At 50.5% G+C, this 24433-nt stretch overlaps 9 protein-coding genes across 9 annotated transcripts; 4 read left to right on the top strand and 5 right to left on the bottom strand.

The window, feature by feature from the left end:
- Window positions 1–3615: 3615 nt before the first annotated feature.
- On the bottom strand, window positions 3616–4212 carry CH63R_13942 (uncharacterized protein; the record flags this gene model as incomplete). The annotated part of the gene is made up of 1 exon (XM_018308916.1): window positions 3616–4212. One exon carries the CDS (start codon window positions 4210–4212, stop codon window positions 3616–3618), a length of 597 nt encoding a protein of 198 aa, XP_018151234.1.
- A 4543-nt stretch (window positions 4213–8755) lies between these two features.
- On the top strand, window positions 8756–9730 carry CH63R_13941 (C6 zinc finger protein; the record flags this gene model as incomplete). The annotated part of the gene is made up of 2 exons (XM_018308915.1): window positions 8756–9107; window positions 9165–9730. 2 exons carry the CDS (start codon window positions 8756–8758, stop codon window positions 9728–9730), a joined length of 918 nt encoding a protein of 305 aa, XP_018151233.1.
- A 175-nt stretch (window positions 9731–9905) lies between these two features.
- On the bottom strand, window positions 9906–10297 carry CH63R_13940 (Rta1 domain-containing protein; the record flags this gene model as incomplete). Its single annotated transcript, XM_018308914.1, is given in 5 exon segments — window positions 9906–9933; window positions 9942–10081; window positions 10123–10212; window positions 10228–10267; window positions 10272–10297. Coding segments are annotated over 5 exon segments (324 nt in total).
- An 87-nt stretch (window positions 10298–10384) lies between these two features.
- CH63R_13939 (uncharacterized protein) lies at window positions 10385–10780 on the bottom strand (the record flags this gene model as incomplete). The annotated part of the gene is made up of 2 exons (XM_018308913.1): window positions 10385–10578; window positions 10627–10780. 2 exons carry the CDS (start codon window positions 10778–10780, stop codon window positions 10385–10387), a joined length of 348 nt encoding a protein of 115 aa, XP_018151231.1.
- Window positions 10781–13237: 2457 nt separating this feature from the next.
- Window positions 13238–13553, top strand: CH63R_13938 (Glucanase; the record flags this gene model as incomplete). The annotated part of the gene is made up of 2 exons (XM_018308912.1): window positions 13238–13354; window positions 13386–13553. 2 exons carry the CDS (start codon window positions 13238–13240, stop codon window positions 13551–13553), a joined length of 285 nt encoding a protein of 94 aa, XP_018151230.1.
- Window positions 13554–14556: 1003 nt separating this feature from the next.
- On the top strand, window positions 14557–15732 carry CH63R_13937 (uncharacterized protein; the record flags this gene model as incomplete). Its single annotated transcript, XM_018308911.1, has 1 exon — window positions 14557–15732. One exon carries the CDS (start codon window positions 14557–14559, stop codon window positions 15730–15732), a length of 1176 nt encoding a protein of 391 aa, XP_018151229.1.
- A 1675-nt stretch (window positions 15733–17407) lies between these two features.
- CH63R_13936 (uncharacterized protein) lies at window positions 17408–18679 on the bottom strand (the record flags this gene model as incomplete). Its single annotated transcript, XM_018308910.1, has 1 exon — window positions 17408–18679. One exon carries the CDS (start codon window positions 18677–18679, stop codon window positions 17408–17410), a length of 1272 nt encoding a protein of 423 aa, XP_018151228.1.
- Window positions 18680–22287: 3608 nt separating this feature from the next.
- CH63R_13935 (F-box domain-containing protein) lies at window positions 22288–22970 on the top strand (the record flags this gene model as incomplete). The annotated part of the gene is made up of 2 exons (XM_018308909.1): window positions 22288–22622; window positions 22694–22970. 2 exons carry the CDS (start codon window positions 22288–22290, stop codon window positions 22968–22970), a joined length of 612 nt encoding a protein of 203 aa, XP_018151227.1.
- Window positions 22971–24133: 1163 nt separating this feature from the next.
- On the bottom strand, window positions 24134–24340 carry CH63R_13934 (uncharacterized protein; the record flags this gene model as incomplete). Its single annotated transcript, XM_018308908.1, has 1 exon — window positions 24134–24340. One exon carries the CDS (start codon window positions 24338–24340, stop codon window positions 24134–24136), a length of 207 nt encoding a protein of 68 aa, XP_018151226.1.
- Between the last annotated feature and the right edge of the window lie 93 nt (window positions 24341–24433).

Here is a 24433-nt window from a genome sequence, read left to right as displayed (position 1 = left end):
AGCGTGTCCAGATGGCGGAGAGGCAGTGTCAGATCCCACAACGAAATTTTGTGGGAAGGGGAAAAAAGCATGGAGGCGGGTGCAAGAAACGACGGAGATACTTTTCTACGACGATGAAAGAAGCAGTGATCGCCCGAGTTGACGCAATTTGATTGGAAGCTTATTGACTGACAGTCCTTGCGCAAAGCTCAATCTGAGACGCCAATAGCCAGGTTGCCCCTACTTCCATTTGATCAGATGCAATTTCCTGAGTCAGTAGACAAAATCTTTCGCGGCAGTTTTGGTGGACAGACTGCTGAATCTGCTGAGTTCGAGAGTCAATATGAACTCCCAATTCAGCGAGAAGCGTACGCGTTCCTCAACGACTTGTAGTGGTGTCGGTGTTGTGTCATCTTCTGGATCGATTTCGAACTCACCGATACCATAAGCTTTCAGTACCACACGGTTGGTGGCCGTGACTGTCCTTGCGAGACCGAGAAATACTTTATTTCCATCGTACATATTTCACCGAATTAAAGTTTCCAACTCTGAGATTGTCGGACAATCACAATCAGCCGGGCTCATGTGACCGCAGACGTCTGAACAAAGTAAGTCGAAGCGGTCATGTGGTCCTACAGCACTTGGCTCCGATTGTTGGGCGTGGCACAAACGAATAGCGTGATTGGCTCAACTACAAATCGACTCGGAATTGCATTCGTCTGAACCCAACTACCTAAGAGTCTCCTGGGATGAACCAAACTCCATGTTGGCCTCCACATCTTTGCTTGAGTAGCCAACCGATTCCATCGTCCTGATTCTTCCATCCACTAGTTCATTAGGCTGGAAGCACTCCGCGGAATTTCCCCGTCATTGGTAACATGGTCGGGCCTGCTCCGCTCACTAATCGCGTATTATATCATAATAACAACAGCAGTCTACATAGTTATCATCGCGTCTTCGGTGATTACTACCCTATCTGCCTCCTTATCTTAGCAAGGAATTCTGCGAAGGCCATTTCGGTCTTTCATTCGTGCTAACTGCTTCCTGGGGAAAAGAGGGCGATAAGGTTCATAAAATGCACCTTGCCAAGCAAGTCGATACCAGTCATGCGACTTTTCGGTTCCATGCTGTCTCGTCGGCCTCAGACAGCCTCAGGGATACGGCATACGCCAATAATCTAGGGAGGAAGTGCAGACCCCAAAGAGCTTGTTTTTGGTACTAAAACAATGTTTCTTCCACTGCAGGGAAATACCACTTTGGGCAGGCTGTGTTAGCTTTGACCAGCAAAAGTCGTCCGCCTCAACCCTGGAGAGCGTATTGAGGAAACGCCGAGCCAGTAATCGCTCAAATTGTTCCTAAACTTCGCCTAGCTATCTATGTGAGTTCAAATGTCAACCAACGTCGTTCAGCATCTGCCTAATGTTGGATGTTTCAATGCCAAGAATGAACTCTTTTGGAAGCAACTTTCAAATTGCTGAAATGTGCCCTAAGTACCACACCAAACGGCCCATCACGGTCAGGTTCCAACGCCTTGAATTAAGCCCTAAAAAGTCACTAATACTTTAGATGACGCCAAAAAATGAATGATATCATATTTCAGGGTGAACCTTTTGTGAGTTAATTTCAGAACTGCGATGTGTGGTTCCCCCGTGGAAGCTCATGAAAATGCATGACCTCATGAACAACCTTTCCGCACTTCGGCGCGTTGTATCAGTCGATGTCTCATACTTGATGTTTCTGCCCGCTTCTGCGATATTTGAGAAGACTGATGTCAAGCTCTTCTCTTTGAGTCTCACGAATCCAGTAGGGCACCAACGGTTGCCTAGACCTTGAAGGATTTGGATATCAGAGTAGAAGAAACCTGTGGCGGACCACCTCGATGGACCCCTAAGATAGCGATTAGGACACCGATGACCCCCTGGAGCTCCGCCTAGGGGAACTTTATAGGGATTTATAGGCCCCCGGCTTTCTAGCCTAGGGAAGAAGGAGGCTACAGATGAAATTAGTCTCTTATTATCCTCTATCTTTCGGTTGACCTCTTCACTCCGTATAGCGACCCTGACATCGAGGAACCCGACCGGTAGAACAAAGAGGTTGGTATGTAATCACCACCGCATGGAGCGCGGATTTCTCAGCTAGCGAGTAGGGAGCAGAGAGAATTGCAACTGTTGAAGAAAGTAATCACGAAAGGCTTGGGAGACAATATTGGCAGGTTTGAGGAGGGCGGGTCTTTCTGATTCGACCTGCTCCTTCTGCCAACAGCTCGAGATAGCGTCGAGCTCGTCTCTAAAGGTGGAATCCTTCAACATATAGAATGTGATGATTGATTCCGGTACACATCTGTTGCGTTCAACTGCTGTACCCTTACCATAAAGCTAATCACCAATTTGCTTAAGCATCGTTGAAAACCGGCGATGTTCAAAACAAGTCCACCCATGTCAGGGCCGATACACAGAGTGAAGAGGTCAACTTAAGGATAGGGCTGGCTAGGTGACTAAAGTTCATCTCCCGCCTTCTTCTTCATAGGGGTTGGAAGACGAAAGCCAACATCTAGAAATATAGGCTCCCCAGGCGGAGCTCCGGGGGGCTCCCAATGCCCTGGGGTCCTATCATATTCCCCCTTATGGAGACCCGTTGAGGCCGTCCGCCAAGGAAGTCCTCCACTCCAATATCCGAATTCTTCAAAGTCTGGGTACCCGGTGGTACCCTACTGGACTCGTGATAATCCAACAGCCCAACCGATAACTCAATTAAATAGGATCAAACCGGAGTGAAAAACCCTCTTCCTTTCTATGAATTGGGAACTCGGAACAACCGGAGCCCATGTAACCGTGGTTCTTAGCCTTTAACTCCATTCACCAATCTCGCCATCCTTCTATCCGTGACAGTGAAAATATTTCTTCCGTATGAAGCATGAATGTCAGCCATCCTCTATACAATGAGTGAGACTCTTTTCAGTGAATTTGATTACAACGAGGCCCTTGTAGTATATCATGAACGAGCAAAAGAAGTTTGTTGAGTGAAAAGTGATGTAGTACCAATCAGATGCCTCATGTTCTTGGCCCCCAGCATTACAATGTCATAGCTAGGAGGGGCTTATTTTAACATTATTTGAACGTACTAAGACCTGTTGATTATCTTGAAAGTGATGAGGAGACAAGTCGACGATTTCTGTCCGACTCGAATCTATATCTTGGCACTCCAGGGGCATATGAAACATCCACGTATCACAACCACAAAGCCGCAACATGAGATTCGCCATGATGATTGCCAACACGTGGTAGCGTATGATTAATTCCGCAGGCGGCAGGGGGGGCAGCTGTCCAGTGAGCAAAATGCCATCGCCAAGGAAGACCGCAAAAAAGTGAACTTTTCTGATCAACGTTATAAACACAGAGAGAGAGTCCGATGTCGCTGATTTGGACAAATGTACTGATTAGGAGACAAGCTTCATTAAATAGAGGTTGCTGTGACATTTTGATCATGGGTGGTAACATGAAATAACAATATGAAAAGAACGACAAGAAGTTTATGGTTGAAGGCTCCAATGTGGCCCAAGAATCTTTCGTTTCGGACCTCCACCGCCCACTTGTCTCGAACGCTGCCCGTCGAAGATTTGAAAACCTCGAAGACCCCTCAAAGGTTCAACATGATCCGAAGTTTCTCGAAGAGCTCGCCCGTCATGTTCTCGTGCTCGATACAGGCCGGGCCGCAAACAATCAGGGCGACAGAACCGTCAACGGCATGTGTGATGGTCGTTGCGAGAGCAATGCAGACAGGTGGCAAGCCATTGAGGCGGATGTGGTTGTCGCCCAAGTAGCTCGTGACATTGACCGTGGACTTGCGGATTTCGACGTAGCATTCCTTCCAGTTGGGTTGCCAAGCAACTGGCAAAGACAACTCAGCGTTCTTAACGCGCTTGACACCGTTGTCGATCTCGCGGGCCATGTTGCGAGCATGCGACATGGCGCCGTGGCGGTTACAGGCCCTGTAGCCGGGGCAGAAGATCCAAGGCGTGTCGGCTGCTGGACTCTTCTTGCTATCCCACTCGCTCGAATTGATGCTATTTCGCTCCTTTGCGTTCTGCCACTGACTTGACATGTTCTTTCCGGCTACTCTTTCGTCGCTGCTAAATGTTGTCCCCACAGGTTTACCGATGGCTGGCGAAGCGAAGACGACTTGAAAGAAAGAAATCAGGGTGATGACAAAGACGAGACGCAGGGAGGCAGGCATCTTGAAAGATTTTGAATGTTCAAGAGGAAAGCGACGAAAGATGAACATGTGTAGTCAAACAGAGAACGCGAGAATGGTATTCGCTCCGGAGATGAGGATGTGGAAGAGAAAGTAAGCGCTACTGGGGCTGTTCTTATAATCATTGTGACTCCAGAGGATCCGGCCATGACAAAAGAGAATGTTGACAAATATGTCACACAATACAAGCTGCATGATACTGACGTGACATGAGCCAGCGGCCTGCAGAGGCTTACAGGTTTGTTGGCAAACCATCGTTTCTAAGAATAGATGTTGGTATCACAGGTCACTCGAATGAAAACGAACTGCTCAATAGGTATGAGGTTATTCGGGGATTCGTTCGGTGTATGGAAGGAAGGGTCTAACCGAAGGGCAGCAATCGACGAAGGCCGTGATATGGCTGACCAGACGGACCCATTCTTACGGAGGTAGATCCGTATGATCTGATTGGTCCACTCATGCCCTCGTCTCCATTTTCCCATCGACAATCCGATCGGCATTCCAACAAGACAAAACTGACATCGACTTCTGTGAAGTTCAATGGCCAGAGCTAGGGCACTGGGTAAACAGACCGCTTTCCAATCTACCAAATAATCAGGAGGACTGGCAAATGGAGTCTTGGCAAGCTAAGCCTATTTGTCGTCATTCACGCCGCAGGGCTAAGGGCACTTTTGATTGGGGCAAACAAAAGGGGCGACCGACGAACGGCTCTGGCATGGACCACGCACTGGTAGCAAACCTGCAGGGAGACATTTTCGAAAACACAAGCGCAACCATGCGGCCAGAGCAGACAAAACTTCCAGACCGTTCGAAGCAGAGCTCTGTTGCTTTGTTGTGTCACAGACAGATGGTCATAAATGGCCGAAGTGGGCCGCCCTTTATTTTTGTTTGCGTACTCATGTGCATTGATTCCGGCAGATTCTCAGATTTAACACATCGTCGAGGTTAAGAACAATGCAAGGCAGGCTGGGTCGAGATTCTCAAACGAGAGAATATGTGTAATCAAAATGGTGATGAAAAGGCACCACCCTCTCCGACTATAGCTACTAGGAAACACCTACAGCTTTTTAGGAACACGGTAGAAAATATCTTTGCAGGTTGGTAAAGAGTGAGTGTGGCTGGGAAAATAACTTTCAGTGTTCGGAGTTGAATAGTAATCAGGTTGCACGCACGTTAGGAGGAATTGCAAGCATGTTATATGCATCCCTGTTTAGTAGCATGTACTCTTGCTTGATTAACTACTTAGTATTTCACTGCCTTCCAACAATCCGTATTAAGTGACAAGCAGGTAGCAGATTTTAGATGATGTATGCGATGCAGGGATAGTCACCCTGTTCTTACAGGATACCTCGATACGAGGCCGTCGGACGCTAGTCAATGACACCTAGCAAGGGCATTCATTCATTCTCTCACTGGTGGAGATGATTCACCCACCACCCATGTCGTCATGTGCCTGGAAAGTTGAACCAGTTCGGTTCCTAAGGAGCCAAAGCGATTTTCACTTTGCCGAGTGACACAAAGAATACAGCAAGAGCAGAACCTTTTCTAATCGCCTGAAATACCTCAAATCTATAAAGGAAATCGAGTAAGGCTTACCCACTAGGTCCAGTCCAGTAGACTGGTTGACAGCGGCATCTCAAGTGTGTAGCTCCTAGTCAAAGTGTCCTTGCCCCTCACCAACAGGGGGAGATACAGCCTCGGAGAAAAGAATCCCACAACAGTGAAACAAGCACGAACAGGGGTAACAGACAGGCTGGGGCTGATTCGTGAGGACCCATCTGTACTGGCTGACAGACAGCTTGCTAGTTCAGCCATCCCGCACTTCCAAGGAGTGACAGCCCTGTCATCCAGTTACAATGACGGGGTGTGTGGGTTGCGTTGCAAAAAGCAAAGATTGCCGGCAGTGTGGATTGAGTACACGACCTTCAGTTCATGTGAATGAGGTCGAAAAGAACCTTAAGCTCGCTTCGGTCTGACATTCTCCCAACTGAGGCATGTCCGCAACGATCTCCAGACACCTCGAGCACTGAGATCCATGAGCGATCGTATGTGCGCTCGATGAATCCCCACTAGGGCTCAGCAAGCGACTCTAGCCACCGGTCGTATTGTGCACAGAGGCAGAACCATTTTCATTGTGGCAACGCAATAGAAAATAATAAATCGCTGACCGAGACTGGTCATAGCATCGCGTCAATTTCGTAAAAAACTGTAGCAGTGTTTCGTCTTATCTACACACTCTTCAACGACAGGATCGCCAGGGCTCTCTCTGTATGCCACACTTGGCGCGAGGGGATTTCCTGGCCTTGCCCTTTTGATGGTTTGTCAGGTGATGTTACAACCTAAACTTGAAAAATGTTCAAGCTTGACTGATATCGGCTCTCGCTATTGCCGAACGGTGCCGGTTAGCCGGGTCTCCGAGCTGGTTTCCGGAAAGCAGGTGTATCTGTTAGGCCGGTGGCTCGGATTCCTTCGGAAACTCTTAGCGGCATGGTTGTGGTCCCCAAGAGACACGAGACAAGCAGAAAATATCGATGAGACGACTTGTAGAGTTTAGCCCGTAAGGCGGACGATTCCAACATATTGAAGCCTGTCCTGGCAGATCGAATGACCCATCACCGGGCCGACTTGCAGCCCAAGGCCAAGATCCCCGTCCCGGTGCCCCGGATCGATCAAAGGCCCATTTAAGGCTGCAAGATCACAACTCTGGTGGCACAATAGGTATCCAACCGAGCTCGGTATGTCCGCTCCGCTGTCAGAAATAGTAGAGTAGCCCGGATCGTACTATGGGCCGCAGTGACTAGGGCCAGTAAGCATATCCTAGCCAACACATGACGCTCAGGCATCGTGCCTATCATCGTGTACATTGTACGTTTTGCTGCCTCCGTCAGGGATCTGCATTGGCCGGGGGAGTTAGGGGCTTACGAAAAACATTAGACGTTTTCGTGTAGCAGCAGCCCTGCACGACGGCCCGCTCTTTGATCCATAGCACGCCGCAAAGCTGCTGAAGGCTGCATCAAATCACCACATCAAACCACGGTCACGCCCAAGGTTTCATCCAGTACACTAAGACGAAATAGTTCGCCGGCCATGCCATATATCCCTGACTCGCAACTTTACCCGAATGTCAACGACCCTTTCTGGTGCACGTTGTCGACGGTGTCGCGTTCACCTGCCGTTTGGAGGCTCGCTGCGTGCAAGCACAGTAGACGAAAAGTTTGGGCAGGGAAGTGCTCAGACTTGTACTGGCAACGACACCGCCTTACTTGAAACCCGTCGTCAGCGGGAGCGTACACTCATTGGCAGCGGTACATACAATACGCGCACACACACGCACACAAATGATAAGCGAATGCCAAGCTTTTGTACGTGATCAGACAGCAAAACTCTGTCCTAGGTCTGGGGAACTACAAGTCTAAAAAGACTCTTCGAATGAGAAAACTCAGTGCCGCGACAGGCCCTGCTGGGAGGTGGTGTGGTCGGATGTTGAAGCCGATCTCAGGCCGCTTAGACGATGGCGTATGCTGCTTACACAGCGACTACCGACAACATTGTGCGGTTGGCCTGATAATAGAATTTTGTCTGTTTGAGAGGAGGGCCTGCCGGGAATTGAGATCTACTTTAAGCTAGTACAATACCCATAGCGCCTGTTCGAACCCAGCTCTGCGGTACAGGGTGGGCTTCAACGTGTTACATAGACTGGGAACCTATCGACAAAATATCATCAAGCAGGAGGAAAACTTGCTCTCTGTCACAGTGAGAGCTCCTGACTCAGCAGAAATCAGCGGGCGATCCAAGACAAGGACAAGCCTATTGTGGCGCCCACGTATCCAATGACACCTGTTCGTCGAGCCTAGCCAGCCCCTTAGATCACCTCACCCGAGAAGTGCGAATACGACGACAAATACGAAGGCCCTCCGCGGGACCGCTGCAGTTTGTGCCCCCCTCTCCATTAACCGTCTTCCGATCTCTCAACGGTACACCGTACATGCAACTGATGCTCCTGTATACTTGAGCCACTGGATAAGATCGATCAGCATCACCGAGGTTGTTTCCTGCGGCAGAGATGCCGGCCTAGATCATCCGAGCATCGACCTGACGACGTCTCGACTCTCGGGATCTTTCACACACGCAAAGACGCGTCTTTCGAACCTGTACCGAGTACGAATATGCAGTCGAACCCGTCAAGACGTTCCCATCCAAAGACTCGAACTGGTTGTAAGACCTGCAAATCTAGGAAGATTAAGGTATGTACACGCCGGTCTTTGCTTATAGGGTGTATATATACAATCATGCCCACAACCGGTGGGCTGTAAAAACTGTCCTGGGACAACGAGTGTTTGTGCCAGTGCCGTTGTATCCCGGACCGGCTGTGCCGTGCCGGTGGGAGGGTGATTTAGACGTTGGCGAACCGCGTACGGCATAGCTAACCTTTCACATTTAGTGCGACGAACAGAGGCCAGCATGCAAGAACTGTATCAAACACGGCGTTGCCTGTGGCTTTTTGTCCTCTCCGTCATTGGACCCAATGCTGTCTCTCTCACAACACGCCGGCGACTTGAACTTTCTCGATCTTGAGCTACTCCATCACTACTGTAACTTCACCGCCCAGACTCTGTCAGAGAATCCCCTCTTGCGCGAGTTTTGGCGCATAAACGTCGTAAAGCTGGGGCTTGAGTGCGACTATGTCATGCGGAGCATACTATCCCTATCGGCACTTCACATAGCATACTTGAGCCCGGAAAGGAAAGACAATCTGCTGGAAAAGTCCATGGCCCATCACGAGATGTCCTCGCGGGCGGCCGTCAGCTTGATGCAGCATGTTCAAGACGATAACAAGGCGCCGCTGTTCATTTTCTCGGTCTTGACCATTTACATTGGTTAGTGGCTCCGGAACAGAATACACATGTAGTTGTAGCTGACCTGTCGACCACTAGTGCTGGCCAATTCTCAATACCTGCACGACGCGTCCGTGGCTTCCGCAGAACAGAGCCCCGACTGGATCGTGTTGTTCTGCGGGACAAGATACTTGGTCGGAGAACCGAACAACAATCCACTGATCGCACCCATCATCAGCCGGACGGTCGCGCAATTCCAGTTCAGAGAGGCCCCGTGCCACCACACTCATCTGGGGGACCTGGAAGCCAATATCAACGCGTCGGAGAGGGACGATGGGCTGTTGGCCATATACAACTATGCCATAAACGAGCTGTACAAATCATACGGAGTCTTCTACGAGAGCTCGGAGCCGCAAGATATCATTGATGTCTTTATTTGGATTGCCATGGTTGCCGACGACTTTCTGCCACTTCTGCGGGAGTCCAGACAGAAGGCCTTGGTGATTTTCCTGCATTTCTGCATGCTCCTACGGCAGCTTCGTAGCCAGTGGTGGCTGGACGTTTGGGCTAGCAATCTGTATGCGAAGACGTACGAATTGCTTGACGACGAGCATAGATCGTGGATTAGAGACCCAACAATGGAAACCACCGATATTTGCATTTAAAATCCCTGCCTGGCCTACTGCCTTTCAAGTAGTGTAATGGTACTGCCCTGGTGGATTAGGCTTGTGACGTCCGGGATAAAGTTGTTCGTTTCCAAGTAGTTCTCCCCAGATAATTAACGTTGAAATAGTTTTCCACCGTGCAAGAACTGTTGCTGGACCTAGGGGTTTTCTGCTGCTAATAGAAGCCTTCTGTTCCAGATCTTCTACACACCTGACCAAGAACACCAGCATGATCGTCGCCATAGGAACCGTATAGAAGAGGCAGAGAAAAGTTTCGCGTGAGTTAAGATAGCCGCGGTTGCTTTGCAGACGTTTGATGACGCGGAAGACGCTGCGTAAAGGATGACGAGACTAGTCGAGTAGAGGGCCCAGAGATATCTTCGTCAAGGAACCATGGTATCGATCGGTATGGCGGTGGGTTCCCGGGTGATATGGCTTTGAAAGAGGATTATCGTGGCAATAAAAAGCCCAAACACGAGGATCTAGAAGCGCCGAACGATAATGATCTTCTCGCCAATATCGTAAGCTCCAAGGACCCTACGGCTTGGATCCCACCCCAGCTTGCATCGTAGAGGTAATAGTGTCAACCGGGAAACATCTCTTGTTAACCCATAGAATTCGGAGGATAGAGGTGATCGGCTTGTAGGCTTTAGATCAGGCGGCCGAGTATCGTGCAAATCGAGGCAGCATAGAGTGCCAGGCCGGCGAGTACCATAATCGTTTGAATGACGAAGCCACCGATGGCCGTGGTGTCGTAGTGCTACTACGTTCGTCCGCAATAATCTGTCGTCTGAACTGAGCAGATGTTAGTACTGGCGGGAGCAAAGGGGCTGACCGCGGGGACTGCCCTGTTTGGGACTGATCAGGGGGGGGGGGGGGGGGGGGGGGCAACTAACAGCGGTCACAGATGACGAAGGCTGCGAAGTGGAAAGTTCCGGCATGGTATATGCGCCAAACATGAATCAGATCAAGATGGCAAAGGCAAAAGTGCTGAAGATGGTGGCGTGTAGTGGTAGAGTCGAAAGTCAGAGCCTTGTCCGGCGGCGGCATTTGTTTCTCCAGCGTCCAGGGTCGCGTCAACCCCGTCCGTGTCGGCCCCACTCCGGAAGAGTCACTGTCATCGAAGGGGGCCAATGAACGTGTAGTGTTTGACAGCTGACCATGATGTCTGGAGCTTACAGCTTCTCTCGCGAACAACACAACAACGAGCAAACTTGAGATTGCAAAACCAAGCTAGGTGGGAATTAAATAGGTATGTTTCGGGGTAACATTTGGTCGTGAAGTTCTCCTTAAAAAAGAGTGGTTTCCCATCATCTTGAGCGCAATGATGGGTCTACGGATTCAATGTTGTCGGACTTTTCGCATGTCTCGCGTTCAGCCGAGTCCGAGATGCCCGGACTCTTCGCTACAGACGAGCACGTGCACCACCTTGCGTGCAACAAAGCAATCCTGGGGTAATTGTTACAACAAACCGGCGGTGTTCCTCTTACTATGCTGTGTCTCGTCGATGGAAGCAGAGCTTCTGAGGTGCTCGTACTCGCATACCGCAAAAGTCTGTTGCCCCAATCAGAAATCCGGAACATTAAGTGGCTATTTAATCTCATCCAATATTTCACACAAATGCCGGTTCATTCAGTGTCTGTCGGGCTTCACCGAAGTCTCCAGTGCTATTTTAGGCTGCAAGCACAAGACTAGTAAGTGCTTGGGCTGCGGAATCACGTCAGACCTAGGTGTAAATGTATCATGATTATTATCGAACCGCGTGAAGTCATTGCTCCGTCCCTACTAATATTCAGAGACCCTCGATTTGAGCTATTTTATCCTAGCCAACACATTATACTACGCACTAAAAATGAAACTAAAGAAAAGACTTGATACATCTAATGCTAAGCAATAGACACACCTTGAGCCAGGCCCTTAAATGACAGAATGCAGGAAGACATGAGCCAAACAGGTTGTTTTCGCGGCCGCAAAATACCATTGCGGCCGTTGGAATAGTCGATTTGATAGATCGATCTATCGAGCAATCACAATGACCACGTATTGAGTTTCCCGCAGCCTTTAGTCTGTGCACCTAGGCTTACCTCTTGTGCTTATCATTCCGTACTCATTAAGAAAGTTTCTATCATATGGTAGTGTGCTACTCGCGTCGGACAGGCCGATGCTGACTTCGCGTAGAGGATAAGCGCCGACGGACTCGTTGTCATGGGCCGTGCTCCCTTAATTTTCCAATTCGTACTCGTCTTCCAACCGCAGAAGCCACCTCGCCTTGGGGAAACGAATTGGAGCTAAACTTTTGCTCGTTAAACTTTTTTTCGTCTTGGTTAATCCTGCATGCAAGGAAGACCCATCGGATTTGAACGCAGCTTCGGCGAAGCTGGTCCACATCAACGTCTTTACCGTTGTGGCCGCGTGGGCTGATACTAAGGTATGTTAGCACAAGGTAACTTACACATTCATGTCAGTCAATAGCCTTGTTTAAAGAACCCTGCAAAGACACGTAAACCTATTTTGGTCTCATCATGAAGTGAGTGCCTACTGACTCATAAGCTTCCGACGATGGTCATATCATTGGTCTCTTACTGCGCCAATTTGTCCATAGCCGAAAAGCCGACAACGCCGATAGGCCAATGACTTTATTTATGCCTGCCGTGTTGAAAGGCTAAAGTTTGTGTCCTGGGAAGTCGGTTGCCCGATTCGACCTACTCGGTAGTCTTTCTTCAGCCTTGAACTATATTGACTACTCTTTGACAACTTTAGCCGGCCCTGCTATCAGTTGATAAATTTGCTGAATAAAGTTGATGTCTCGGTCGACCTGGCTAATTTGATTGACATCTTTACAACCGACACCTGCGATGTTACTATTTTTGACTAGTTCAATTCTTACTGCACACAGCCGAAAGAATCATCTCAATGACAGTATTCTGCTTACCCGTCTCCCAGGATCAAGCTCGTCGAGGAACAAACAATAGCTGCCAGCTAATTCCATCCCAGGAGCCTCAAGAATAAATCTCACACTGAACCATAGATTACTACTGCTAACATTGTCTATAATGAAGTCGCGGGAATAAATGTGATTATTGAGCCAGGTATATAGCCTAATTAGGGATGTTTCGAAATTGAGTCATTGAAACGACATCACCAAGTACAGGGGATGACCTAGATGCTTGCTGCGCTAAGATTGGTTTCTGGGTCAGACGCTTACCATGCTTCCAACGCTCACTAGACCCTGAAATAACCCTTCTCAGAGGCCAATCCATCCTGACCCATGCCAGAACAATACCCATCACTCGTTCATTGGGGTAGAATGTGATGGCACATACTGTGAGGAGCACTACCTGGGCGACTACGACCCCAGTGGACGCGATTATGGTTCACGAAGTTCACCGTCTTCGCCAGGTTCCACAGCAGCGACACCAAGCGTGAGGACAGCATGCATGTTATCTAGCACGTCAAAAAAAGATATAGATTCACGACCTCATTCACGTGGTTGGCTTCAAACCCATCATGTCCGAGTTTTTCGATATCTTCAAGGACATTTTTGGCGACAACACTGAGTTTCAGGATGTCGGCGGCTGGGCCAAGATGGGCGATGTTGTCAGAAACTTTATGGTCCTCGTTACTGTAGAACGATGCCTTTGCCAACCTAATGTAGATCGACTCGGCCTATGCTCTTGATCGCTACAAGTGTGAGCCAGATGTTGCCCCCGGTCCATGCCTCCGAAATTCGGGCAACCCGACGATGTTCGCGAACTACCGAGAACGAAAAGCCAAGGTGTTCAACAGGTTTTGCAACTGCCGAGCTATGTTCACGCCAAAATAGCTTACTTTCTCCAACATCGAATCCGGTTCCATCGGACCAACTTACGCTTAGACCGCATGGTTCGATCTTAGCCCTGCTTCCAGCCGATGGCCCCAAACAATCGGGATGCTGCACATAGACTCGCGGCTACGCACATGCTGGCAGGCGTGTTTTTACTCTTCAAAATTGGGGAAACTTTTGCGACTCGTCTATTGAGATGGACTTGGCAATCGACGCCAACCTTGTGTTGTTGGACGAAATGAGAAACCTTGGGCAGGTGGGAGCCGCAACCGTTGCCCTCCAGCGATAGGACGGTTTAGACATTTCCTCATTGTGTCAACTGCTACGGGATGCGGTAAGTTTCAACTCCAGGCCTGGTATTCCGCGGGGATAGACTGAGTAGCCTAGACCTTGTCAAAATCTTGACTGGCTGGTAACAAAGCTTGAGTAAGTGAGTCAACCGGATGTACTGCCGCGGAGACAAGTGTGGCTGCACCTTAACAGGTACATCCTACCTGACATAAGGGTAAAACTATTGCTTGCAACCACAGTGCGTCCATCAACCTGACCATCCTTGAAATGTTGAGTAATCAAATATTTGCCCATTGCGGTTTCCATGTTCATTTAGAGTTTTTGCTACCACCCAACACCACATGTCGTGAGGATGCCTGGGCCTCGGTCGTCGTATGTCTGCAGCTCCCAAGTCACGAGACCAGAGAAAGGAGCAAGAAGGCGGGGTCGTCTTGTCGCTCTCGATATACTTTCGTGACTGTTTGAAATGATTGACGTTAAGACCCAACGTGGATCGAAAATGGCACACGTGTGACGGGGAACCATGCCTTATCAAAGGCCGGGTCACGTTCCGATCCCCCCTCGCCGACTCGGAGAAAGTGCGGGGTCAGTCGTCCGAATGGGCCGTCTCCGACCACCGACAACGATGCCACCTCGCTTGCCACGGAGAACATGATCATCATAGCTTGCTTCCACTGCGACAGATGAGACGACCGATCCCTCAGCGAAAGCGATGCCGCAGCAGCCAGACGCCCACCTGGAGAGCCTGCCAACGGAGGTCGTGCTCCAGATACTCACCCAAATCGGCGACGTTCATTGTCTCTGGAACCTGCTCATCTCGTCGCCCGTTGCGAGCCGGGTCTTCAACCAATACAGTGACGACATTTTTTGGCCTTCCGTCACCGACGGCATCACACCATCACAGACTCAGGATGCCGTACGATGCATAGTCTCCCTCCGCGCCGGCGCATTCCGGAGCACGCCTCTGGACCAGCTCGTTGGCAAGATCAGAGATCGTGAAGCCGGTATTGTGCTTGGCCAGAGCCTGGACCTGGGCTACAGCATTTCGACCATGGACACCACGGCAAAACCCTCGTTGCACGTGATGCGTTCCGTGCTAGCGGTCGCCAGCCAGGTACACGCCCTGAGCCGAGTCTGTATCGGCCATTATCTCGCGAAGCTGGTGGCAGCGAAGACAGACGGCCGGCTGGACGCTGCACCCGAGTGGCTGGACGACTTTCGGCCCTCTTGGATAGAGGAGCAGCGCATCACTCGTGCTTTCTGGCGTGTCCAACTCGTTTTGGAGCTGAAAATGGCGGCGCGCACCTCGCTAGTACAGTCTCCGGTTGATAGGGACGGGGCTCCAGAGGAACTTGACATTGAGTCATTTTACGACAGTGATACTAGTAACCTCAAGGTTGCCTATCACGAGGTCATGACGGCAATGGAGTTCCTGAAGGGCCTGGGGTTTTGCGGAGACCCTGATCCCACTCGCCCCATTGGCCGCCTGCCATTGCCCACCCATTCTCAAATGGACATACCACCATCAATGGTCAGGATGCCAGCCAACTCTGTCACCCGGAGGTCTTCTTTGGTGCTGCCAGCAGATGGACTTTGGATTGTGGACAGCATGGCGAGGAACGCACACTCGCCCATCAAGTATGCTGGTTTCCGACCGTATAGAAACATGGGGTTCGCGATCTGGGATAGAGAGCGACTCGCTCGGATGGGCTTGGCCAGTCCTCCGGGCAATGGCCGCGTCACAGGCCTAGGATCCTACTTTCCATGCTGGCTGAGTCTTCTCAACCCGCAAGAGATGGCTCAAGCCGAGGGGAAAATGAAGGAGGCAGAATGTCGAGGAGGGCGGCTGGATCCGTTGCAACCCATGATCCAGGACAATGCGTCCTAGCTGCCCTTCACGATCTGTACTTGCTCGCCCACCTAGTTAAAGCAGTCTGTATCAAACCGGCCTACCCATCAAGAAGCAAAACGGTATCAACATTCCTTTACAAGAAGCAAAAACATACAACACCAGGTATTCGCTGGTCGTCACCGACCCAACTACTAATCCGGCCCTCATTGGCTTATCTATGGGAGAGCGGACGGGATCCCGAGTTTTCCAATGGGTATGGTCGTATGTGACAGTGAAGGAAGATCAATGTGGTTATGAAGCGCTAACGTGTCGGTGGTCGCATGAATGTCTCTACGAAACACGTACTCTAATTCGTTTGGGTGGCCTTAAGCGTCTAGATAGCCTTCTGGAAGTACACAACTAAATTGGCCAAGGATGTGTCTTCACCTGGTACTAACTACAATGCTCCCTCTTGATAGAAGGGGCCGGTGTCACTCCCAACTGCCCTCCAAGGCCACTCCACGTTGCCTACTACATCCCCCAGGAGTTCAAGCGGGAAAACTCCCTTTCCGCTGTTCAAACCTACATGATGAATCCACCAGTGTTTATGTTGTGGCGGGAGGTTGAAGGTGCTTGTGGTCGGGAAGACCGGATCGACAAGGAACAGCGCCAGAATCTTCCTTTGTCCCGGTTTCGTGGGATCTGCCAACTTGAAGGGGAATATCTGGTGCTGAAGTAGGTTTTGGGAGAACAGTGTTCAGCTAGCTCTGGCAGTGACGTGACAGAGCCAATGTCCTGGAAAGTTTACCGTCGGACCGAAGATCAAAGGCGCGTTCGATGGTCGATGATCGAATTGGCCGTATGCGATATTACGAGTAAGGTCTTCTATGTTGGCCCAGGTGCGAAAAGCGAGTGTACAGTCGGTGAAATTATCGGAGTCGTAGTAGTAGAGGGCGGTAAAGGTTGCAAGTCTCGGGTCAGAGACACGTGTTCAGAGAGACCTCTCTTGTCCGAAGCCACTGCAACGCAAAATCTTTTCCCTAATCGTACATGACGTGCCATGCCGGCAGAAACTTCTTTATGAACCTCTCAATAGAGGAATGGAGATGCGCATGTTCTTGGGAATGAAAACAATGGATGCAGCTCGCGATCTTGGCCCTTCCGGTTTCAAGGTCTAGGCTGACGTCAAACGGGAGACACCGGAACTTCTTTTAGATAGAGTTCACACACTCCCTCACATACTGCCCTCTTTTTTATGAACATTGGCCTCTCAGCGACTGGATACGGGCAATACGGTGCCCACGCCACAGTGGGCAAGGGCATACTCCAGGAGCAAGTTTGGCAATAGTCGTCACACATGAAATCCTTAGCAAACTAGATTGATTTTAGACCCTTTATCAGTGGAATATATGGCATTTTGTTAAAACGCACTGCAAATCAGTACCCCGGGTGATGTGCCGAAGGTGGTAGAAGGTCAGTTAAGCACTCAGGGGGGGGTGGGGGTGGAGAGGCAGCTCTCTCATACTGGGACTCTCTTCATTATGTGAGTCTAGTGAGGCCATATAAAGTAAATTAATTGTAACACTACCAAGTTGCTAGAAGATATCTTGAGGCGGTGGATGTTGAACCACTGACGTATCAAGATTGAGAATAAGACTGCTAAAGAAAAGAGGTACTCGGGTTTCCTGGTTCTATCTCGCCTATCCACGTTTACCCTGTGCCGAAGAGCCCTTTAAGACTGCTGGTTCTCTTGTCCGGTAGGACCGAAGTCCTGGACCTTGCGGTCATCGACGCCGACGGCAATGGACTGGTTTCCGATGTTGAAGATATAGAACGGCTGGTCGGCGGTGGCGGTCACAGGCTGACGCAACGCAACACTGTAAACCGGCTCCTGGTACCCTGCTTTGCGAAGGATTGCAAATGCCTCGTGGATGTTCAAGGACAAAGGCCAAGGGATGGAGGAATTTCCCAAGAGGGGGTGAGGCAGGACCTCGATTTGACCGAACTGTCCCCATCCGGTCGATTCAATTATGGCGGTCTTGTTGCCGCCAATTCGGGTGATGATGCGGATCTTGGAGAGACCCCACTCGTTCAGAACGGGCTTGGTGGTGGCAGGCTTGGCGTCGACTACATAGAGCACGGCATCGGAGTACTGCTTCTTGATCAGATTGAGGCCGACGTTGACAACCCCATCCCAGGACAAGGGAAGGCCAACAGCCTCGGCGCCGTTCTTCTGAGCTCCGTTGGTGCTGCCATTGGTGCCGTTGGCAGGAACCTCGGCGACTGAAAAAAGGGCTGAGGCCTTGAGGTTGGCGTTGGAAGCCTCGTTGGAGGGCACGATGGTGACGTGGTACGGAACGCGATACTCGAAAGGGGGGTTGGTCTGGCCCACGAACACGACCACTTCAGTGTTTCCAGTCTGGTGAGATGTGAAAGTCCACTGGATTTTATCGTTTTCTTGGATGCCAGCGTCTTTCAGAGAGACGAAGTCGTCGTTGAAGGAGATGTTCACGCTGCCACCCTCGCCGGTGAACTTGTCGGCTTGCTTGATGGTGAAAGTCTGACCGAGGCCGGTGATGATGGGCTCCGGGGGAGGGACAAGCCGAGTCTCGGGGACTTGCAGGTCGACAGCATCCTTGGATGAAGGCTGAGTCTTCTTCAAACCGAGGCCCTCAATCTCGACAACCCATCGCTTGTTGTTGGCGGTTCTGACAACAACGTTGCCCGAAGGGAGAGCAGGGCTAGGCAGGTCGACATCAAAAGAGTCTGTGACGGAGTACGGCTGGTCGCCCTGGGTAACTGGACCAACCCATCCCTGGAGTTCGAAAAGGAGACCTCCAAGGAAGGGAAGTCGCTTGAAGTGAATGTCCGTGGTGATGTGAACAGCCTTGCCGTCTGCACTTAGGCTCAGTGTCTTCTTCTTATTGTCGTACAGGGCAAAGAGTTTGTCAGCCGGAACAGGCGAAAGGTGAGAGAGAGGGCGAGGCTGCTGCTGGGACGACATGATGAATACAGACAAGGCTCAGGTCAATATGGAAGAGAAAATGTACGACTTTTGGTCGATGTTGTGTTATTGAGGGAAGTGCGGCAGGGAAGTATGATGAGGTGTGACGAGGAGAAGACAGCACATTTTCGTTGGGTTCGGGTGTCCTTTTTATATTCGACTTAACATGGGAATCAGAAGACAGATAGGAGTTCTAACGTTTGTGAGAGCCTCAGTGCCCGTGAGTGATGGTGATGTTCCCTACGGTCCTAAGTTCTGGAAGCGGACAGCTGATTGTTCAGCAATGCAGACAAGCAATGTGCCAAGAACGTGTCACATTACAATTCCATACGACTTACACTTTTCGGCTGCCCCTAGGGACAACCCCCACAGCAATCAGACATCCATGCCTTATGAAAACGCCATTGGTGAGAGGTCAACGTAGTCTGAACAGTGGAAAAGCACTGAGTCTCGTGGCAGATGCTGTTATCTGGAGACTAGTAGGCTCGTGCCGAAGGGTGCTCCCGCCTAGCTGCCGACGCTAAACACGTGTCATGGGATGTCTCGGGCGCTCGTCAGCCGCAGACTAGCCCTCGCTCTCCGCAGCTCAATATTTGATTCGGTTCCACCTGTAGTTCCACCCCCCAACCCAGCGATTGACGAAAACATTTCTGGATGTGTCAACCGCGTTTTTGTGGCGTTGAACGGCTCAGCTGAAATGAGTCGAGGTCTACCCTTCTGGCCGGCTCATCACCGCATGTTCACACATATTGGACGGTTGCAGGTTCTTCGCATGCCTGTTGGTTCAAGCTGAAGGGAGACACCCTCTGAAAAACAGCTACATGCTGTACCGAGGTCCAGAAACGGCGGTGACATGCCGGAGTTGGACCCTGAACTAATCTCCAGTCTTCGGCAACCCACGTTCCAGTAAGCATGTGGTCACCTCGTGGGCTTATCTCACCAAGAAGCATCGGCATGCCGCCTTGCTAATTTGATCGAGAAGCGACTCTGGCCCCCCCCTGTTGGACTGATTCAGACGTCAACCATGATGCCGAATACCCCAGCAATTCCATTCTGCTCTTCATCACGTGTCTTGCTTCGTATGATGTGTTTGGCTGACCTCTACGTCGCCAGCTCGTGGTAACGTAAATTGACTGAGTCGACTAGACGATGATCCAAGCCAGCCTAGGGATGACGGAATAAGAAGAAAAATGTCGATGTTCCACCATGTGTTGGATAATTCCTTCGGCCGCTCTTTCCGCTACCTCGAACCCTGCAGCCAACCTCGCACTCTTCTACGACATTGACTACGAATTGAAAGCAGGTCGTTCTAACAACGTGCTGGTGATGACTTATTGTGTCATCTCAAGTGGCTGAATTGAATGTTCATCCCCGACCGGATGAGATGAACAACAGCGTCCAGTTTGTCTGGGGTATGCAACATTCCGCCGAAAACTTTTTGTTTTGTTGGGAGGTTTTGGCCTGCGTGCTGATAACGCGATATGGGATCGCGATGGCGCACACTTGGCCTTGTCCAACTGGAATTCAGTGCCCGGAGTCCTCGGCGCCAGGAAAAATAACAAAGAGCTACTGACAACCATTCGTTTGTCGCAGCAACTTGCATCTTATCGTCGGCGAATCCATGGCGAGTTGTGTTCGGAGTAACGATAGCTAAAAATTAGCGCTGGAATTCTGGGCGAATCGGTCCATAATCAGTCTTACCGCTGTGGTTTTTGGTCGATGTATCAGGACAATATCATATATGGTTCCGCGTTGGGGACTAGGCGACTGAAAAGCTCTGTTGTTGTGGGTCAGATTCGAGGCAACCTAGCACATCAAAAACACCTTTCCACTGATTTCAGACTCGGGTTCTGGAACAGTTCACAGAAGCAAGAAGTGAAAGGCCAAATTACGAGCAAAGATGCCAGCTCCCCCCTGTTTGGTAACCTATCTGATGTGACGAAGCGAAGCTAGTGAGAGCGTGTCCTCGTTCTTCGTCTGACAGGACTCAAGGTGCCTCTCAGTGCATATCCCATATGACTAGCACATCGAGCTTCAATGTTCGGTTTAACGTAAAGCTATGGGTTGGAAAGCATTTACTGGATCTCAACCCAGTGCATGTTGATGCTTCCAGATTACAACCTCTGACCTGAATTGCCTTAGCAGCGTTTTCAAACACCAACTGTCATTCTGCCCGACCGAAAGCCTTGCTTGAAAGCCTTGCTTTCGAAAAGGGGTTATGTCAGGTCGTTCCGTCAACAGGTATCTCTATGACTAGCATGCGTATGGTTTCGGCGTTCGTGATACCTAGCTAGGATGGTTTCGATCCAGAGAGCGGAGTTCCTGGGTCCCTGTCAGACCTCATGGCTTGGAAACCGAGTTCGAATTGCCTCTAGGCGCTATTTCTAGATGGTTCCTCGTGCCAGCATGGTTGACTGGCATGATTTGAGATGGCGCACGCGGCACACGAGGGGTGTTGGACTAATCTGCTCGAAGTGTTACTGAAACATACCTCAGTACGCAGCAGACCGTGGTAAAGCAGTCAAATTGAACATGTCCTCGTCTTCGTGATGTATTCAATAACATCGATGCCTTCTGAGAATTCGTTATGGGACGAGTCTTCTCTCCGTCCCGGTTTCAGCTTGTTGTCTTATGATACATGAATACTGCATTTGATCTTAAAAAGGAAATCCCTGTCCCTTTTTTCCAAGTAAGTGAATACCCTCATCATGTTTGCTTTCAAGCCGATTAGTCATGAAGTCTGTGATTAGACAAAGATTTACCTTGCGAAGCAGGGCAAGACCCCCAATTGGCTAAAGACGCCCGAGTTTAAACAAACACCGATAATAGATAAAAGAGATTTGAACTTGGACAGGCGAAACGATCGAAATAATCATTCCTTTCGTATCTCTCAGGACCCAAGCAAGTACGAGTAGCTGCAGTCAAGTCTGGCAATGCTTGTTGTGGGGCGGAAACCACAGCCAGCCGGTGCCACCTGTGCACTTGACTGAATGTCATTTACCCGCGCGCGCGCGGGGAGCTCAATACACTTTGACCAGCACTGCGACGAAAGCTATCAGCCCAGAGCCAACCAAGTATTGGCACGATAGCCCTGAATTGAATAGAAAAGCATTCATGCTTGACACTCACTCAGCCCTGCTGGGAACCCAGGCTTGGGTCACCCCGGTGACCAAATCGGCGCACGCGGCAGGAGGCAGCCGAAGGCAGGAATGCTGCCTATTCGAAGAAGTCGGCCACGTCTAATTAGTTAAGCGCCCTGGATTCGGCAAAAGCGGTTCCTGAAACCAGCCACACTAGGCAACTAACTGTCGGGGCTGACAACCGCGGCCGGCGTTACTGCTGGTCATGTGGTTCCTGGCGGCGGACCGGCACTGAAACTTCGTATCTGACACGCTAGGAACAAGCCACGCGACGACGGGGCCCCCCTCGCGAGGCAGCAGCATTCCCCGGCCTATATCTTGCTCCTGCGCATTCGCAGTACCGTTCGCCCGGAGCGTTTCTTTCTTCTTCCCGAGCCAAAGCAAAGGATCAATCACTCAGTACTTGTGTCATTGTTCCCTTCGTTACACACCTTTTGCACCCTCCTAACCCACCCCCCCCTTCTCACGATGGAGCCTGTCCGCGCCCGTAAACGACCCACTCCGGGCCCGATGACGGAATCGCGGGTCCGGCCAGCCGAGAGCGAAGCCTCCGACGACAACCGAAAACGCATCGACTTCACGGATCTACCCGCAGAAATCCATCTCCTCATCTCAAAGCAGCTCATCTATCCGGATGCGCTTTCGTTGAAGCACACAAGCAGCTACTTCTACTACCTCGTCGACACCGGCGTGCGACTCAAGGTCGAGTGGCTCATGGAGCGGCGCATGCTGCATCTCGAGTGCCCCAACGACAGACGATGTGACCTCGGCAGCGACCTTCGCTTCTGCAGGGGCAGCGTGCCGTATGTCACCCCGGGACGAATTGCCTGATTCGTGGCAGCCATTGTCGGAATTTACTGACCTTTTGTCCCAGGCTCCTGATGCAGAGACGGCGAGAACACATCGAGTGCGAGTCGAGGCCTGGCCTTGGATGCCTGGTCTACGGCACTTCAATGTGCTCTCATCGTCGAAAGATTAGTGCGAGATGTCAGCGCTGGCTGAGGCGCAGGCTGACGGTCGAGTTGTGGTGGGTCTTGATTGCCTTGATCCCGGTTGCGCTGTGCTGGCTATGGATGGGCGAGGTCATCATGATGGTATCCAAGAGCGTAGGGGAGTCAACAAAAGCCAGTACGGGATGGTTGGTGCGGTGAGACCTCGAGCGGGTTTGTTTGAGATTGATTACGGGGCGAGTATTCCTCACCTACTTTTGACATAAGTTTATCGAGGTGTCGCGGCAGCTGCGGATGCATTTCCGAGGGGAAATTATGTTTGCCTCAGTTTTCAACCTATGTTTCTCATCTTCAACCCAAGGACCGTCTTGTTTCCACGCTTGTGGCTCCCACTTTCTGCATGGAAGGATGCAGGCGACAGCAAGAAGAACATGATGAAGTTGCCATATAATTATTTTAATATCCACATATTTGTATCCAGGCTTCGAAGTAAGAAGGGTGGCCACAGTCGGAAAGCATGGTCTTGTAGACATAAATGCCGGAGCCTCAGGGGCGTGAACCATTGTCTCTTTGGCTTCTCTCCATGTCGGTGATACGCATTTCAACCACGATAATGTAGATGCGACGGAATGAGACTGTGTCAACATCTATTAAAGAACCGCGATACATTTGGGCTAGATTTTGCCGGTGAGTATACATCGGATGACGTTGGAAAAACGATAGAGAGGCATGCTTTCAGCGAAGTTCCAAAAGAGAAATACCGAGAAACGAGAATTGCCAGAAACCAACTGGATAGCATAAGGGACGACGTACCTACTGTTTCTTGAATTAGCTGCTAGTGTTCTCCGAGAATCGAGAAACCGCAGAAGATGTGATGTTTACAGTGCTTTGTGAAATGTTCTATGAATTTCTAGTCTTCAAACAAGAACCAGACGGATCTTCGACAACTACGCATTCTCTGTGATATATATCGCTCTATGTTGCTCAAGCTATAACTACATCTACGCCTTTTTTTTCTTTTGGCTGCTGTGACGGCTTTATCGACCAACCTTGGAGTTTTCTCCTCCAAGCTCTCAACGCCAACTCTAAAGAGACCCCTCCAGTCTAGACTGATCAATCCTAGCTCCCTCCGCACCCTCAGAACCGCCAGTTCCCCAGACGACACAGTGACGAGCGACGTCGTCTTCTCAAAATCAGAGATGATGGCAATCAAAGCACCAGAAAAAGGGTCCTGTTTGAATGCCGTCCACCCACGGCCCGAGAAGTCTGGCGCGCAAGCCAATCATGCCTCATCGGTGGCTTGAACGACCTCAGCGAGCTGTCCTGTACGCTTGAGGAGGTTGTGCTCCGCCTAGTAGGATAATTCAATGTACTCTTTCAGCTGCCTGCTTGTAAGAGTGCGAATGGTTGAAGCTCTCGAAGATCTCCTCGGCCTTCCTCTTGCGTGCGATGGCGCTCTTGACGAAGAAGCAGTCTTCGATTGCTGCTTCCACAACCAGGCGTCTGTGGTGCTCTAGTCTGCTGGGATGCTGGGTGAACAGCTCGGGGGAGATTGGGGGTGCGGGGTTCATGGTGACTTGCGTCGTGTTTTTATTATTTAGGCTCTTGCAGTTAACAATTAATCAGCTGCTGGATGATTTTGGGTGTCAATGGAGAAGTCGAGA

The sequence above is a fragment of the Colletotrichum higginsianum genome, chromosome 10 (assembly GCF_001672515.1).
Source record: "Colletotrichum higginsianum IMI 349063 chromosome 10, whole genome shotgun sequence".
NCBI classification, from domain to species: Eukaryota; Fungi; Ascomycota; class Sordariomycetes; order Glomerellales; family Glomerellaceae; genus Colletotrichum; species Colletotrichum higginsianum.
Note: the sequence above shows the minus strand (reverse complement) of the source record. Positions and strands in the feature narration are given on the sequence as shown.